Below are 18686 nucleotides of genomic sequence, written 5' to 3' on the forward strand. Positions count from 1 at the left end.
AAAATGGCAAGGAATGTGACACTGAATCATTACTGTAGTCTTCAGTGTCACGTGATCCTTCAGAAATCATTTTGATACGCTGATTTGCTGCTTGAGAAACATTTCTTATTATTTTACAATGTTGAAAACAGTTGTGCTGCTCAATTTTTGTAGAAACCCTGATGCTTTCTTTTAAGGATTATTTTGGTGAATAGAAAGTTCAAATGAACAACATTTGAGAGAGAAACAGAAATCGTTACTTAGAATTTTGATAAATGTATTGCATTTTTTGAATGGTGGTGTGTATGTGTGTGTGTGTGTGTATACATACTTCATATACACTTATTCAGTATAAAGTAAAATCAGCCACAGTCTCCAGCACTAACATTATTAAACATAAGTTACATATTTAAGAAAACAAGTTTCAGTTTTCTTTGGAACATTGTTCAGAGACAATGTGGCTGTGAGGGATCAAGAGTATATACTCCTGCCATCACTCCTTTTCTGCTCTCCCATCACCGGGTTTTACCACAAGTTCTCTCTTTCAGATGCCTGTCCGTTCATTTTTCCATCCTTTCCAGTCGTCCCTCTCTTTCTCTTTCATCCAGGATGAGAAGCAGCTCCCCTCTGAGCTTATAGAGTGTGTTTTTGCCAGTTGTGTCCAGTTTGTGTATGTGAGTGTGTGCGTGTTTGTGAAAGGAAAAAAGACAGGGAGAAAAAGAGAGAAAGACAGAGAGTTCTGAGTGGAAGAGCCTGCTGTGCTAGATTAATACTGGACACTCGGAGGGGGGCTTCCCCCATTCATTACCGACTGATGCCCATACCAAATTGATTTATGGAAGCGGCCCTTAATCAATTATGTGTGGAGAGAGAGAAAAGAGAGAAGAATGCAGGGAGAGGGCAATAAGAGAGCACAGAGAGGTAAGATAAAATAAGAGAGGTGAGGAAAAATGGGGCAGGGAGGTGTTGATGTAGTTTGCCCCTGGAGTGCACCATGGTGGGATGTTGAACTAAGCGGTGTGGTTTAGAGCTGGTTAGCTACATTGTGCGGTTGCGACGTGTTGCTGTTTGTGAGGGGATGTTATTTTTCAGAGGAGGTTTGGAGTTTGCTCTATATAGTGGTTTGCAGTAACTGGCTGTATAAACAGCGCTGAGGATTACACGTATCCCTCCTGAACTGTGTGTTTGTGCATCAAGTGCTCAAGGAAGTCAGACTCGGTGTGTCACAGGAAGCACTTGAAGCTGCAGGTTTGAGTGGTGGATTTGATGACGCTTGGTTTACAATTCGACAATTTCACAATCTAAACTAGGGTTTTCTGAAGGAAATGTCAGTGACTCACCTCAAAGTTGCTTGCTGTGTTCTCTGTGGTTGCTAGGCCGCTGCTAAGGTGGCCTTTGAGGTCACTGGTATGAGTGAAATGAACTGGAAGGGCACATCGATGGACACTGCAGAGAAAAATGGCAAAACAAAAAGATGTAATTATTTATTTCATTTATCAATAATGTTATGGTATACAATTTAATATTATATACATTTAATTTACATGTTCTGAAATAAACAGATATATACCAGATTTGTATTTATACCCTAAAATAAATAAATAATAATAATAATAATAAATTAATACATTAATTTATTAATACAAAAATACATTAATAAGAAACCAGATTATTACATGTCCTTAAATTAATACATAAATTACAAAAAAAAACACAAACATATTAATGCATTTCAATCCTTAATGATTGAATTATATACAAATCAAATGTTTTAATTATCTAATTAATGTTAAATATTTAATAATTTATGTACATTAACAATAAACCAGTTTTTTAATGTGTTCTAAAAAAATGTGTTATGTTTTACCTTGTTGGCAGGCTGTTGCCAGGGTGTTAATGGGTGGTTGCTAGGGTGGTCTGCAAAGTTGCTGGTATAAAAAGAGCTGAAAGGAAAACAAATTGTAGGATTTTCTTTAAAGTAATTATCACTCAGAAATTGCTAGTAAATTTTACAAAGGAATGGTAAGCAACACAAAGAATTAAACATGCAACTAACTAAAATAATAAGAACTGAAATAGTATTTTCTCAGATGATGCCAGAGAGCAAAAGATGGAAAACAATCATAAAAAAAAAAAAAACTTTTCAAAAGATCCAAATTCATGTACATTGCTACAAAGCTAGATTTGAACATTTTCTGAAAAAAAAGACAAATCACAATAGTTGCTAGGATGTTATGAAGAGTTTTAGCGCATTGCTTTTAGCACAGAACAAGTTCCCAGCCTGAATACTTTGAGTTATGGGTTTGTTGAAACCACTCACCCTAAGTATGTGCAATTTTAATAATGATGCTCACCATCAGAACACTTTACAAAGCTCTTGTCAAGCTAGCTCTATTGTACATAATATGAGATAGTTATAGGGAGAGTGTGTATGTGTGTGTGTGTGTGTGTGTGCCCACATTTGTGTGACGGACAGAAGAGTGGAGTGTATGGAGTGTTTTAAAAAGCTCTTGTCATGCTGCTTCTATTGTCTGCTGGAGAGGGCAAGGGGGTGCGTGAGGAGGGGGCCGTTCACGCTGAGAGCCTGTTTCTCCGGCCTGTCAGAACTCTATCTGGGACTCAGCCGGAACTAATCAACTCCAATAGGCGTCCCCACTACCCACAATGCACCGTGCCTCGCTGGTGGCCGGTCGGTGGGAACACAAGGAATGAGCGTAAAAAAAAATCCTCCTTCCTCACACACACTCCTGGTCTACACCCCCTTTTCGCTGGCCCACACGGCACACAACACTCCCACTGTCTCTCAGTGCTGTAATAATAAACACTTGCAATAATATTTTCACAGCAAGCAAAAGCCGGCCTCAGATCACAGCTCCGCACAGCTGCGGCGGACACTTGCCTGGACACACACGCAAATTCATGCACTCTCACACACACATCAGATATGTGCACGGAAACCGTACCACATATGCTTCTGGGTATAAACATTATACAGTTCAAACGTCTCTGTTTGGTTCATGATATCTACAATCTACACTACTGAAAACAATTTGTTTGTTCATGCATTAAAATGGTTTACTAGACTCATTCATATTAGGATATCATTACCAACAGATTTTATAGGACCCCAGTTCACCATGTCGCTTGTGAATGGTCAACGCTCAGTACAGTGTTTTAGTACTTTTTTTTTTTAAAAAGAAACTAATAATTTAAAAAGAAATTAATACTTTCATGCAGCAAGTATGGCATAAATTGAACAAAAGCAAGTTAAGACATATTTAAGGTAAAAAAAAAAATGCTGTTATTTTGAATGTTCAACTCATTAAAGAATAATAATTTTAAAAAGTATCACAGTTTCCACAAAAATATTAAGCAGCTGTTTTTAACTCTGATGTTAAATGTTTCTTGAGCATTTCTGAAGGATCATGTGACACTGAAGACTGGAGTACTGATGCTGAAAATTTAGCTTTGCGTCACAGGAATTAACTACATTTTAAATCCTTTTTCACAGTATTTCTTCTTTTTTTTAATCTAATAAATGTATAGTGTTGGTGAGCAAAAATGACTCGCAAACACATTTTCAAATCGGAATAATTCCAAACAAAAATTGCAAAATTCTGTTTAAAATAGATGTAGATGAAGTACAGCTTTATGGAAGTTTTATTTATTTATTTTGTTACATTTGATAGACATTTTAATTCAAGCCATTCACGCAAACCCATACTCCATCGGTTGAGATAAGAAACGTTTATATCTTGCCAGCTGATATAAGGGATACACTTAATAAAACAACTAACAAAAGAAATTCTCCAAGGTTTGAGTGAATGAATGAAAAATGTATAACCATTTATAACTCACATACACAGCGTTGACTGTCAACAAAGCCCAAAAGAGTTACTGCCCTCTGCTGGGGACTTACATTAACACATCGTCTTCACACGCTCATCCAACCCACTGACGTCAAATATTAGTCAAGACTTAATCGATTTTGGACGGCAACTTCTTCCAGTCGAAGATCAATTATCCACTGGGTAGAGCATTGTAAGAAAGAAAAAAGTGAGAGGGGGAAATAAAATAAAATATTCCACTATAGCAAAGTCTGAAAATGTTTACATTTTTAAAGTTTAGTCCATTTGCTCAATAACATTAGGCTACCATAAAATATGCTTATGTAGACAAGTCAGGAGACATCTGCTGCTCCAAGTTCACACGATTGACCAGACCTTCCCTCAGAGTTTCCTGTGTATCTCTTGCCAAAGAGGATATGAATTGCATCAAGTGATGATGAAAGAGAAAATGTGAGTGAATACTTCACTGGGAAGTGAGAGGGTGTTGTGGCTCTCTGAAGTGGGGGAAGTGAAGTGAAGTGGGGTTAGATTTAAATGTGTTAAAGAAGAACCAGCCAGCATCTCTCTCTCTCTCTCACACACAACACACACTATATGAGTGCTCCTCATTGTTTTAAACAAGTGTGCCGGTGAATAATTGGGTATGTGAACATGAATAAATGTGTATTTAAGCCTGCATGGATGTGTGTGTTTGTATGTAGGAGGTGAGGGGTGTTACTAAGGGTGCAAGTTTAGGAATTAATGTGTTTTTAAGAGTGAGAAATTATAAAGATTGAACATGATTGAATTTACATTGTGTTACCATTTTACTAGGAGCTCACGATAGGACTGACAAAGCATGATAAAACTAAATGATCAGTTATTATAATGAATTGTAAACACACTTATGTTTCCATATGTTCACTTATATGGACTGCCATGTTTTTCAGTGTTCACGAATGTGTGTGTGTGTGTGTGTGTGTGAGTGTGTGTGTGTGAGTGAGTGGAAGGGTGGGGGTGTAGCAGACCTATTGACTCCTGAATGGATGAAATAAAGACCAGCACATGGGAATGAGCTCTTGGCTCTTGGCGGGGACGGAGCATTGAGATGCACTGGTGTGGGATTAATCCTCCATTCAGCCTCTCCTCACACTCCACCGTTCTTGGCACAAAGGGCCCCACCCTGTGTATGAAGGGTTTCTGTGACGACCCCTAACCTGGCATTTTGCACCTCTATTCCCGACCACTTTATGAGAGCACACAGTTACTTTGTTCAATATTTACTCCTCCTCATATCCTTCAGATTCCCCCTCCCTTATAAAAACCACTTGGAGATATTACATAAGTGGCCCTCAGTGTAAGCTGTGGAATTTTAAACTGGAAGAGGAAATAGGTGCATACAATCAAAATTCCTTACATTTCTATAGCACATTTACTGGCAGTTTCATTTAAAGTGATTTACAGAGAGTAGAGAACTCCTCTCATTCACCACCAGGAGTTTGTTTTAATGTCTCATTTGAAGTAAGGTGGGTTTTGTATCAATAACCACTACCATCAACATAAGTAATCTGTAGGTGTCACTGTAAAGGCAGCTCTATTTAAGTTATACATACATATATATACATATACATACATATACATATACACATATATACACACACACACATACACACACACACACACACACACACACATATATATATATATATATATATATATATATATATATATATATATATATATATATATATATATATATATATATATATATATATATATATACACACATACATACACACACAGAGCATTTTTAATTTATTAGTTTTAGTCATTTTAGTCATTTTTTCTGTTTCAGTAACATTTCTAAGATTTTCATCTAATATTTACATTTATTTCAATTAATTTAAATAATTTTTGATACTTTCAGTTTAGATAATAAAAACACTGATGCAAGTGAATAGCTGCTCACTAAAAAATAGTATTTCAAATATACAATATACACAAATTATTTTCTCTAGCAGTGATATTTTATATTGGTAAACTGCCACCTGTGTTTTACATGCTATACATTTATCATAGTTTATTAATCTCACATTAGATTTTAGCCTAAACAATATTTTGTTCGTTGGTTTATATTTAACTTTTTTTTTATTACTGTAAAATTAGCCCTGGTCTCTCCAACATAATGAAGTATGATAAGAGACTGGATGCCATTATAGTCTTTATCAGGGTATGTAATAAGTCTTAAGACTCTTGAATTAAGGCTTAATAATAAGAGTCTTAATAAGACTTTTGACTTAAGACTCTTCTTGCAATAAGACTCTCGACTTAAGGTATGTAATAAGATGAAGAGGCCGTAATATATACATCTCATGTGACTTGAAAACCTCACACAACATACACACAAAAAAAATGAATTCAGGTGTTCTGCAGGGCTCTGTGCTCACCTCACAAACAAAGACTCAAAGGACCTCAAAAGCTATCTTCCAGCCTTTGCAAAAGACATTTCGCTTAAGATTTTACCACTATATGAAGAGTTTACTGGTTTCATTTTATAACTCACATAGGTGGCGGGCACAAGAGGTCACGCCCATATTTTTAAATCACAGTTTTAATCCTGAGACTTTATATTTAATCACATATTCAGACTTTCCTCTCAAACTTAATCTTGTATAACCATGGGAATTGAGGTTTTAGCTTTTATCAATATGAAACTTTGTTGACTCAGTCTTGAAGCTTTCACGGGTAGCTCACCACTTCCAGGAAGTGGTACACTGAGGAACTGTTTGAGACGCTTTATTACAAACATTGGCATTTAGCCTATGCACAAAACTCAAGTATAAGTAAGTATATCGTTTTTTTTTTTACATTAAGGTACTTTGTCATCGTCGATTCGCGCGAGTCTCCGCGCGTCAGGATTTGGATAAAGTGAACTGACATGAATGAATCGCGTGAGATCAAAACTGAAACGTTTGAATGAACGCGCCACAGTTTGACGATAAGTATGAATTATTTCCATGTACTATTGTGATGGCTTCCTCAACCGAGAAACCCCGCATTTCAGGTAAGCTATCTATCTGTCAGAAAAAGTGCAAAACTGTTACTCAACATTTGCTGTCGAATCATATTTAGACATGTAATTGTATTTTTTAATTTGGCTCATATTTTGGTCCATAAACTTAACCCTAACCTGATTCACTGGAGAACGTATAATTCGAATTGACAGGAAACAGTTTTTAAATCTGAGTGTTACTCTCTCTTTAGGAGCAGAGGAGAAGCAGACTGTGAAGGCCCGGCTCCTGTCTTCACAGATGCTCCTGGTGGATGCTCTTTATCACTTGAGCCCTCTGCTAGACTGTGTTATATCTGCAGGTCTGCTCTCTAGAGAAAACTGTTATGAAATTGAAGCTGAACGAACGCCACCCAACAAAGTCCGAAAGCTTCTAGAGATTATTGACGCTCAGATGGATGAAAGTGGAGCCTCTAGTTTCATGGAGTGTCTGAGAAAATGCAAGAAACATTACCCGCGTCTACGAACCTGGTTAACCTCAGAGGAAGGTATGATATGACTAAAGTTGCATTGTGTCTTAAAACATAAATGCAGTAGAGTGGCGTTAATACTAAAACATTTTGTGCTCTCATATTAGATCACTTCCAACCAACAGGCATTACGCAAGGTCCAACAGGTAATACCGTCTCAGCGTTTTCATGTTTACTTAATGTAATTGTCTGCCAGCCCTCACCACTGTCTTGTCTCCATGCAGAACGTCAACTACAGGCGCAGTTTAATGTTTTGTGCTCACGCTTGGGCTGTTCTGTTCTGCCGGTCTCCTTCGATCTCTTCTCCGGAGCCATTCTGACTCAGCTGGAGCTGGAGAAAATCCAAGCAATACTCATCCCAACACAGCAAGCACAAACCCTGCTGTCCATCTGCCTGAAGAAAGGAGAAAAAGCATGCAAGAGCTTTTACACAGCGCTAAAGAATGAAGACGAGCAGCTAGCTGAGGAACTTAATGGTCAGCTGAACTTTTCTAACTGAAAACCTTGTATACTACTGGTCAAATATTTGGAATAATTAAGATTTTAAAATGTTTTTGTCTCTTTTGCTCAAGACAGCATTTATTTGATTAAAAAAATAGCAGTATTATAAAAATAATATTATGATATATTATTACAATTTCAAGTAACTGATTCCATTATATTATTTCAAATGTCCTTTCTGTAAAGGCAAAGCTGAATTTTCAGCTTTTTTCATAAATCTTCACACTCTAATCTGCCAATTATTATTATTAGTATAAATTTTTTTTATGATTCTTTGATGTTTAGTGAACAGTAATTAAAATATCTGTCAGTTTGATTAATTTTAATGCCTCTTTCCTGAGTAAAAGTATTAATTTTTCTTTCTTTTTTTCCTCTAACTTTTTTATGGTAATCAGTTTCAGCAAAAATATTACCACAGAAAAATAATCATCAGTTAGAACTCTAAAATTGTTCCAGCCAGGAATTCAGCTTCTTTACAGTCTTCTCAATTTTCAGTGAAATGTTTGGTGGAAGACCTTGATAAAAAGCCTGAAAGCAGCATTGTGCCGATAGCAGTGGAGGAAACCAGAGGTCACTTGATGGCTTTCCCTCTGTCAGGTGATTCCCATTTATTATACTCATTTTGTTGAAAAATATGAGAAGGACTGTAGAAATATTTATGGCTGGTAAATTAGCTTTTTGTTAATTACTTTTTATTTCCTGAATTCCTAGAACTGATGTCCTTGTTGATCTTGTTTCCATCAGGAGGCCTGCAGCAGGTCATGACTCGACTGGGCTTGACTGTGGGGGATGAGATTAGGTTTAATGTCTGTGAGGTTGGTGTGGCAGTAGGTTTGCCGCGTCGGACTGTCAGAGAGTATTTTCTGGAAGGGGTTGGCATTGAAGACTCGGCCCAGCTGGAGGCTCTAGTGTCCCTGTATATAGAGAAGACAAAGGATGCTGAGAGACTACTGAGCAGAGTGGCAGAACTCAGCCCTCGATGTAAGTGAAGGCCAGTCCATCTCAGTCTTCACCTACGATTCCGTTTTACAAGTTAAATAAAGCAAATAACTATTAACTTTTTCAACTGTAAATCGATTTCCAATAGTGCTGCTTTAACAGAACGGTTACATTTCTGCATTAATTAAAAGTATTTCATTTAAATGTAACATTTTTAACTGCTTATTAATAGATGATTAAGCTTGGATGAATCAAGTCTTGTGATGTTACCAGTAAGTAGAAATATATACTTTATATAAAACAAAATAGACTTGTTACCTTATGGGGGCTAGTATTATTTGAAAAAAACATTTAATTCATACTTTTATTCAGCAAAAAAGCCTTAAATGAATACATTAATACATTTATAATGTCAATAGGTTTCTATTTCAAATAAATGCTGATCTTTAGAATAGTTTTTTCATCAAATAATCCTGAAAGATGTATCATAGAAACGGTCCACACAATTGTTTCTTAAATAAATAAATACTTTATAATAATACTTCTTAATACTTTAACATATATGTTAAAGTATTAAGAAGTATTATTATAAAGTATTTAAATTAAATACTTCACAGTATTACAGTTTTTGTTTTACTGTATTTTAGATCAAATGCAGATTGGAGAGTAGAAGCATCTTTCAAAAATATAAAAAAATAAATAAAAAAATAAATAAAAATATATATATATACCAACTCAAACTTTTGAACAGTACAAATAAATTGTGATAATTAAGATTTTACATTCACATCTATTCAAGAAAACGATAAGTAAAGCCAATATGATGTATCTGGTTGTCATCTGTAGGGGTCCAGCTTTCAGAGAGGGGGTGCCTGCTGTTGAGGCTGCTGCAAAAAGCCGAGACTCTTCTCCGCAGCGGTATCCACAGTCACCGGCACGGCTGGGACCACCTTCACGATCAGGACCAATTACGCAGCTGGGACCACCTGTGTCCTGAAGACTGCACAGATCAGCGCACCGTGTGGGCCATCTTCAGCTTTCTGGTGTGGGACTGCATGGCAGAGGTTCTGGAAGAGCCGGAGGCGAAGCCTAGCGGAGGCATACTAGGCATGATCGAGCAGCTGAGCGCCAGCGGCAGAGTGGAGGCCGCTTTGTTGCAGGAAGTGGAGCAGTGCTGGACCGAAGGGGATGCAGAGAGTCTGCTGCAGAGTGTCAGAGTTCTTGCTCAGGTGCTAAGAGACCTTCATCCCCTCCAGGAAGGCCTCCAGCTGTCCTCTTCAGTTGAAGGCTTGTTTTCCTGCAGGCCCAGCAGGCTACACCGGGTCACTTCCTTCCAGGGCGTCTCTGCGCGGGTCATCCGTAGAGCTCTAAGCAGCATGGTTCCATCCTCCTCGGACCAGGACACAACTCCTCTTGCTAGACAGCACATGGAGGCATGCGTTCGGATCGCACGTCTCCTAGATGTCGTGCAGCCCAAACGAACCACCGTTGACTTTTCAAATGCGCCCACTGCTACGGTCATCCAGCATGTGCGATCTGTCTTATCAAATCCTGCTTTTAACTCTGAAGCCTTTGACGCGGGAGTTCGCCATCGCTTGCTTTCAGTGTTGGAGTTCAATCCTGCACAGCTGGGATTGGGCTCTCTCATGCAGCTCCACCAGGAGACCCTATCCGAATTCCAAACATACTTACAACTCGGCGAGCACCACAACTTCCAGTTTATTCTCGAATCGGTACGGATACTCGGAACGGCAAAGCTGTTTTCTGTCAGCAGGGTTCATGGGCCTGTCGCCATTGACAATGGTGTGGAGGAGGTCATTCGTTTTATCACATCAGAACCCACTTCATTCCTTGTACGATTGCACTGTCTTTGTTATGAAGAGGGAAGGGGGCGCTTCAAGGTGTGTGCACCACGTTGTGCATGTATGTATCTGCTCAAAGCAGAAGGGCTACGTGACATGCAGTGGTGCGGTGGCAATGTTTTGGCTGCGATAGATGGGAAAGTGTGGGTTAGAGAGGGAGAAAGTAATGGCTGGGATGAGCTACAGACGTTGGCTCAGAGACACTCTGCTCAGCTCAAGGATGAAGGATGCTGCTTCAAGGTCAAGACCTCAGGGTTGGAGTGTGAGGTCAAATTTATATACAGGAGTGGAAGGCTATGGGCTACACCACATAGGGATTGTGAAGTAGATTAAAGTACAGGTAGTTGAAACGATGCTGCAGTGACAAACGGTAGCTGTACAAATTGAAATTGGGTATTGAAATGGAAACACGCCAATTTCACAAAAATTGCCAAATATCGTTTTTATGTTTTAAGTTTTTATGCTTGCATGAGGCAATACAAAAAAAATATATTTTGCAAAACTGTAATGGAAACAGTTTTTCTGTATTTACAGGTCACCTGGTGTAAAAAAAAAAAAAAAAAGTCACATGATCATTCTTTAATGTACTATAATCTCCAAGAAACACCTCAAAAGTGGCCGCTCTCAAGTAAAAAGGGCTTTCCTTGCCATTAATGCATAATATACCCTTATTATGGCCAAGAAACGGTCACCAGAGCTGATCATGGCCACTCTAATCATGTGAGTCGGTGCTTGTGTTTATACCAGGTGCGTCACAGCAAGCTACCCACAATGCTTCGCAAAAGATACACGCCTACTTCTCCTTTGATTAAACCTAAGCCTAGTGTAAGGTAGTGTACAGTACCTACCTAAACCAGCTAGTGTCACATGCTGGATTTCATTTAAAAGTATTTTAAAGTTTTGTCCCTCAAATTTTTATCATCTTACAGTACAAAAGTATTGAGAAAAATCCCTCTCTCCCCTCTTTCTCTCTCTATTTAAATACACACACATCATGGCCACAGATTAAAAATTTGCTCTCTTGGTTTAGATAAATCACAGCAAATAAATGAGAATTAAGAACAAATTCTTAACTCTTTGCTACAATAAATACATTTTTGTTTGCATTTTAAGTGCAGGGCTCCATAAAATAGAAAAAGAGCAAGTACATTAAATACCACAAATTTGAAATTAAAGTGTGAAAAATTATATTTGTGCAGTATTGTGCTCAGTATACTAAAGCATACTGAGGTTTTATTATTTGCATATCATATCAACTCTTGTTTGGTGATTTACATAGTACTGTGCTATTGAAAAAGTTAGGAATTATTTACAGAACACTTTATTAGCATGTCAGTGTTACAAACTGAACATTGTTTGAACATTTATTGTAGTTATGAAATGTTAATTCCAACTGTTTTACATTTTCGGCTGTTTTGCTTTTTCACTTCTGAAAATCGGAAAACAATGCATATAATAAAAGTTATCTAAAAAAAACCCGCAATTAAGCATTTAATTAAACTTTATTGTGGAATTATACATTTCTTAAAAAAATCTAAGAACTGATACGTTAATCAGTTAATCAGTATGCCTACATGCACGCTGACATTTAAAATACTTCATATGAAGATTCAAGTAAATGTCATAGAAAGTAAAACTGTGAAGTTATCTATTGTTTATCAGTGTAATCTGGCCATACCAACACCTCCCACATAATTCTCATGGTTTGTTACGCAGACATTACACAGGTAAGCTGCAGTAAGGATGTTTGATCAGACCACACTAGGGACGTCAAATGTATTGGAATAATATTGTGCATGGAAATATGATGTTATTTATAGACCATATTCCTTGAGCTCAAGTCATTTGACATGAGCTGACAATGCAAACCAGCCTTCTCTTTTCAGCTTGTCCACCTGTCAGAAATAAAATACAAAGTATCTGAAGTTTTAGATAATCTAAGTATCAATATTAAGTTTTAGAAACTACGTATGATGTTTATATGTGCAATAAAAATGATATTTCATACTTGATTGTCAAGCCTCGGGATTTCCACACTATCCAAACTTTGTGGTGAGACTCTTCCAGTTGACCTGAGAAAAATGTAATTAAATAAACATAAAAAATATTACTTAGCTAAAACTAAAATGAAATTTTACACAGATTTTGAAAAATGCCTTGTAATTATACTATCAAAGTTGGATTGAAGAGTCGAGTCTAATGAGTTTCGGTTCATATCTTATAAACAAATCTGTTCTTGGCTTTTTATAACTCACCTCCGACTACTTGCACTGGATTGAGGTGAATGGTTTCTCTCAGGAAGTGTCAAAAATTGCTCTGGAGTTAACCCTCTAACTGCTTGAAAACATGAACAGTCACCATATATGAGTTACTCTTAATTCTGAAGGATCAGAGAGGATGTAAGCATAATTAAAAGGGACACACACCTGTGTGAGTGCTGCTGGAGTGAGGAGGTACAGGGGAAATGGCAGGAGAAACTCTGAGAGAGGCGCTCTGTTTCTGTTGTTCAATGAGCTCTAGTAGTCTAGCTCTTGCCTCAGCGCTCTGGCGGTTCAGCTCCTGCAGTTTTTGTTCAATCTCTATCGCTGAGGATCTCTCTACAGAAATAGGCTGAAGAAAAAAATATGTAGATGTAAGAAACTGCTGAATCCAAACTCAATGTGTACTATGGAAGCCTGTTTCTACCTCAGAGTAAAAAATATGTAATTGTGGTGGAAAACATAAAAAGTCTTAATTGAGAAATATAGTTGTAACTGAGAGATACACGATTATGAGAAACTCACAAGTCTCACAAATGAGACAAGCTACGGTTAAACGTTTGTGGTGAATATGATTAAAAATAATAATCAACACGTGATATTAACCAGAAGACAACCAAATCAGCATATTAGAATGACTTCTTTCTTCACAGGAATAAACAACACTTTCAAATATATTAAAATAGAAAATAATGTGGTTTTTACCATTTTTGATCAAATAAATGCAGCCTTGAGCATTACGGATGAGTCTTTTAAAAAACATAAAGGCATGACTATAGAAAATAAAATATTGAACATTGAAAAGCAGTTGTGAGGAACTGCAGACTACTTTACCCCAATCCACAGTATGAACTAACCTGCTGTGTGTGCGGTGGCTCTGTAGCGGGCGACACTTGTCTAACTACAGAACTGGCTGTGGAAGGCCGGTCTGCGCTCGGCACCCTCGACACTGAAGCTCCAGCTGGAGACGGACGGTGCTGCCCCAACTGAGCCCGGATGGCTGCGTTCTGACGTGTCAGTTCGGCGATCTCCCCTAACATGGCATCTTGAGAGAGATCGTCCAGCAGAGGAGTGGGCCGTGGTAGGCTAGCGAAGGAGGAAGGAGAGATGGAGATGTCAAAGTCCTCCAGTGAACCCTGACTTCCCCTTTCTGCACAGGAGCCACTGTAGTGCAGCGGGGGTGCGTGTGATTGTGGACGACATGCTGGGAGAAGTAACAAAATACTGTTGAGTCATACTTGCATTGATGATTCAATTAGATTTAACAAGCTTTCAAAAGAGAGAAAAGAAGTGACTTCCTAAGAAGTTTATCATCCTCCAAAATGTTGCATCTGGATTATAAAAAGAACAGCAGTGATGCTTGTCTTAGTGTTAAGCTCTCAACACTACTAGGTGTAAGCTGACAGAATGAGGGATCTTTCTACACTTCAGACTGACCTGCGGGAGGCAGACCATCTCTCTGACGAGGAGGAGAGAGCAGCACGGCTGCAGTCACAAAGTCCTGTTTCTGTTGATCCTTTTCAGTCCAGCCAGACTCCAGATTTCTGCTTCCTACAGAACACAACACAATCTTCTTAATCACTGTGCTGCTACAGGTTTAAATACATACCCAAGACAACCAATCCTGATCACATTACATACAACTCATTTACAGTTGCGTAATCTGTGGATCTACAGTCTGTGGAAGTTACTTTGAGCTGCATTATCTGTGATTTCCTCTGTTTTGTGTGGTTCTGCAGATTCTGGTCTTCCCACCACCAGGGCTACAGCATCTAGACGCCGCTCTAGGTCCGATATCTGCTGCTGCAGCCTTTCCTGCATCAAAACAAAAACAAACACCATCAAAAAAGGACATATGAATGGACACACTTCTAAATAACATCTGGATAATGTTTCTGAAGGCTAAATAGTTCACCTGCAGGTTGGCGCTGTCTTCCCTCAGTGTCAGTGACTCTACAGTCAGGGCGTCGATCAAAGCTCTCTGCTCCTTCACCTCCTCCTCTAGTCGTCTTCTCTCCTGTGCCTCCCTCAGAGCCTCCTCTTCTTTCTGTGCAAGTGATGTAAGTGAGGAAGTGACTCATTTGACCAATTTTTGTTAAAGAATCATTTGGATTTCACTTATTTGCCCTCACTTTTCTAATATGACTGGCTAGACGTCCAAGTGTTGCCACTAGAGCCACAGAGAAGCCGGTGAGGCCTGGTCTCTGTTGTTGTGGTCTAGCATCTGGTGAAGGATTCTGGTGGTCTAGAGAGTCCAGCTCAGCGTCCACTTGCTCAAGCATGCCCTGCAGAAGCTCCAGACTGGACTGGTTTCCTGTCATAGAGTTTAACCCTGAGCCGTTAAGGCCAGAGGTATGTCCGGAGCGCCCCCTACTGGCTTGAACCGAACTTCTAAAACCTGAGAAAAACAAACAAACAGGTATTACCATTTATTCTACTAATTTATACCTGAATACACACACACACCTGAATATGTGAATTCAGCTGCATTAGTATTATTTTTTATGTTTATTTATAAATTTATATAAAATCTATATATTATTTATTATATTGTTAATATTTGATCAAAAAAAATTAAAAAGATAATGCTGTGAACTATAATTACAAATAAAATAAAACTAAAAAATTAAAATAAGTATTAATACGTTATGGTATAAAATACTAAAAGCAGTGTCTGGTAATAGTGTTCAACCTGGCTGAGAGGAAGCAGGCTCTGGGTTCAGAACCTGGTTGACTAGTGAGGACGACTGGTTTACATCAGGATAATTCTGTCTGGAATTTAAACGCTGTACAGCCACCGTGGCGTTGAGGGCTGGGCAAAAGCAGCATAGATATTGAGAGGAGAAAGAAAGAAAGACAGACAAAAAAGGTTTAACAGATTAATCTTGAAATTAACCTGCAATGACATAAAGAAGCTCATGCCTTCACTACCTGCCCGATCTTCTCTGATTCTAGTATTACAAGGTGTCTTGGGTAGCTCTTGCTCCGGATGATCCGAGGTCCATGGAAAGGACTTTGACCTACATTTATTTCTTTTTCTGAAAACAAGCATTTAAAAAATGACTTTCTTAAGGCAACTGAAATGCATTAGAAGTTGAAGATAAATGAACACCTGTGCATCACAGAGCTCAGGTGCACCGGGGCACCCTGGACTTCATCATGTTCCTCTTCATACTCCTCCAACTCATTCAGGGCCTGCAAAAGACTTTATTATTCTAGGTTTTATTACAGAGTAAGAGCTGTAGGTGGTGCTTGCGTGTGAGTACCTGCTGATCCATCATAGTCTGGCTGAGCAATGACAGCTGGGTTGGAGGATCAGGTTTTTGAAGGACAGGAAGCTCCGAGTCAGAATCACAGTCAGGTGCCACAGTAATGGTGGGGAATCCTAAAAAACACTCGTTTATGAGCTTTCACAAGTACATTTACATAAGACTTGTTTGACCAGATAATAGCCACATTAGTTTATACTGCACAAGAATTAAATACCTGTGCGTCGACGGGGTGCATCACCAAACAGGTCTTTCACCTCAGCCAAAGCTCTGTCAGAACGTGCAATGACATCCTGCAACTGACACTGATCTGAAAACAACTAAAAAAAAAAAAAGATTCTCACTAGCCTTTTTGTTATCTGGTCTGATTTGATATCTAATGTATCTAAACTTTTTGAGTATCATATTTGATACACAAGGCTTTTGTCTCTATAGTATGATAAAATGGAACTCACACGTTACGATGAGAAAACACCTTAATTTTATTCAGTGGTCAAAACAGAGTTTTCAAATATGTTATTTGGTGCGGTTTCTGAAATTTATCAATGAGATCTTTCAAACTTAAGTATTAAAAGGTCTTTAATACTAAAAGAGTGTTTTACTTGCTAAAAAGTCTAAACCATATCACAGTTTTTTTTTCTCGTTTTTGAAGCTTTTAGCTTTACTAATACAGAGAAATGAAGAATCTGTGTATCAAATATGATACAGTAGGCTTTATGGTTAAAACATATTACATTCTTCCCAGATGTAGTTTTTACAAGCTTAATTTAGTGAGCTGTCTGGAATTCATTTGCACCTCTCTGATGATGTTGAGTCGGGCTCTATCAAGTCCTGGAGGACTGGGGGGCTGGTTTTCCTCCGTCTGCGTGTTAGAGCCTTTTCTTTTAATTCCCACTGCGCCACGACCCTGTTCTGAGATCTGTGCATCTCATGACGTCGAGCCTGAGAGATCATTCTTTCTTTGGTGCAGACACCTTCCTGCTTCGCACCGGTCTTTTACCGCTCCATAGTAAGGACGGTTCGTCCGCATTAAAGACATCTGTTAACAGACACAGGTGACACCTAGAAACAAACAATACACTGCTGGACAAAAAAATACACCGCTAACGATAAAGTTTGCACTTGAACAGGACGAGTTTTCTGTATGTGCAGAACAGAAAGCATTTTGACAGTCATTGTAAATTAACATATCGTTTCGACTTGTGAAGCGTATCTTTTAATTTATATAACGTTAACGTTATGTGCTAAAATTCAAACACATGCTTACCAACTAATCAAGTTATACACAATGACCGACAGATTGGCTTAGTACTGACACAAAGATATACGTATTTTCCCTAAAACTGATATAAGAACAACGGACTAAGATTTTACCGTTTGTTTTTGTTGCCGTTGTAGTAACAGGAAGCGTTGATCCGGACAAATTTAAAAGCACCGCTACAATGCGTTCCAAAATAAAAGTCCAACTGTTCTGTGACAAAAAAAAAATCCTAATCGTTTTCCAGTGTAATAACCCTCAAGATGGGAATGACTTAAAATGCTATAGATACTAAATATTAATAAAATAAACATTTTCTTTGTTAGGTGTGCTTTTAGTTTTATTACTTGTTTCACAAAGAAACCCCAAAGCGTATCTTTTAATTTATATAACGTTAACGTTATGTGCTAAAATTCAAACACCATGCTTGCCAACTAATCAAGTTATACACAATGACCGACAGATTTGCTTAGTACTGACACAAAGATATTACGTATTTTCCTAAAACTGATATAAGAACAACGGACTAAGATTTTACCGTTTGTTTTTGTTGCCGTTGTAGTAACAGGAAGCGTTGATCCGGACAAATTTAAAAGCACCGCTACAATGCGTTCCAAAATAAAAGTCCAACTGTTCTGTGACAAAAAAAAAATCCTAATCGTTTTCCAGTGTAATAACCCTCAAGATGGGAATGACTTAAAATGCTATATATACTAAATATTAATAAAATAAACATTTTCTTTGTTAGGTGTGCTTTTAGTTTTATTATTTGTTTCACAAAGAAACCCCAAATATTTTGTTTATATCCACCAGAGTGCGCTGTCTACTTACAGTTACGTTGTGGAACAACAGAGTGCTTTGTTATAGTTCTGCATGATTGTCTTTGAATAGATTTGTCTCGAAGAGAAACGGTCTTCTTGTGTACAAACAGAAAATAAAATATATATTACGCAACACTGATACTCGCAAAAAAGCGTTTCTTTTTAGTGACTTAAAACATTACTGTAGTGAAGAGCATGTCATATTATCTATTATTAAATACGATACTGATAAGTATCTACAGTCTGTGTAAAAAAGTATAAGTAGCATCATTTTTATTTATTTATTTTACATGCAACACGTTGTTCATTGCATACATTAATACACAGATACATATATGTAAGAATATATAATGAACTTAGTGTTATATGTGTTAATATGTTAAAATAAATTTGTCCACTTTGCTGTTGACAGTATTCCTGTTATGCCTTTTA

The 18686-nt window shown here is 37.8% G+C and overlaps 1 protein-coding gene, 1 long non-coding RNA gene and 1 pseudogene across 2 annotated transcripts; 1 reads left to right on the forward strand and 2 right to left on the reverse strand.

Annotated features, from left to right (window-relative positions):
• Positions 1 to 402: 402 nt before the first annotated feature.
• Positions 403 to 7630, reverse strand: LOC113041917 (uncharacterized). The gene is made up of 3 exons (XR_003275484.1): positions 7550 to 7630; positions 1847 to 1922; positions 403 to 1425 (listed from the first exon to the last, which is right to left on the reverse strand). It is a non-coding gene; the product is annotated as an uncharacterized LOC113041917 (long non-coding RNA).
• LOC113041915 (uncharacterized) lies at positions 5809 to 11574 on the forward strand. Its single transcript, XM_026200492.1, has 7 exons — positions 5809 to 6870; positions 7071 to 7364; positions 7454 to 7492; positions 7571 to 7822; positions 8343 to 8444; positions 8592 to 8828; positions 9633 to 11574. Exons 1-7 carry the CDS (start codon positions 6783 to 6785, stop codon positions 10979 to 10981), a joined length of 2361 nt encoding a protein of 786 aa, XP_026056277.1. The 5' UTR covers positions 5809 to 6782; the 3' UTR covers positions 10982 to 11574.
• Positions 11575 to 11953: 379 nt separating this feature from the next.
• LOC113041916 (spindle and centriole-associated protein 1-like) lies at positions 11954 to 17553 on the reverse strand (annotated as a pseudogene).
• Positions 17554 to 18686: the final 1133 nt, after the last annotated feature.

The sequence above is a fragment of the Carassius auratus genome, chromosome 24 (genome assembly GCF_003368295.1).
Source record: "Carassius auratus strain Wakin chromosome 24, ASM336829v1, whole genome shotgun sequence".
Lineage (NCBI taxonomy): Eukaryota > Metazoa > Chordata > Actinopteri > Cypriniformes > Cyprinidae > Carassius > Carassius auratus.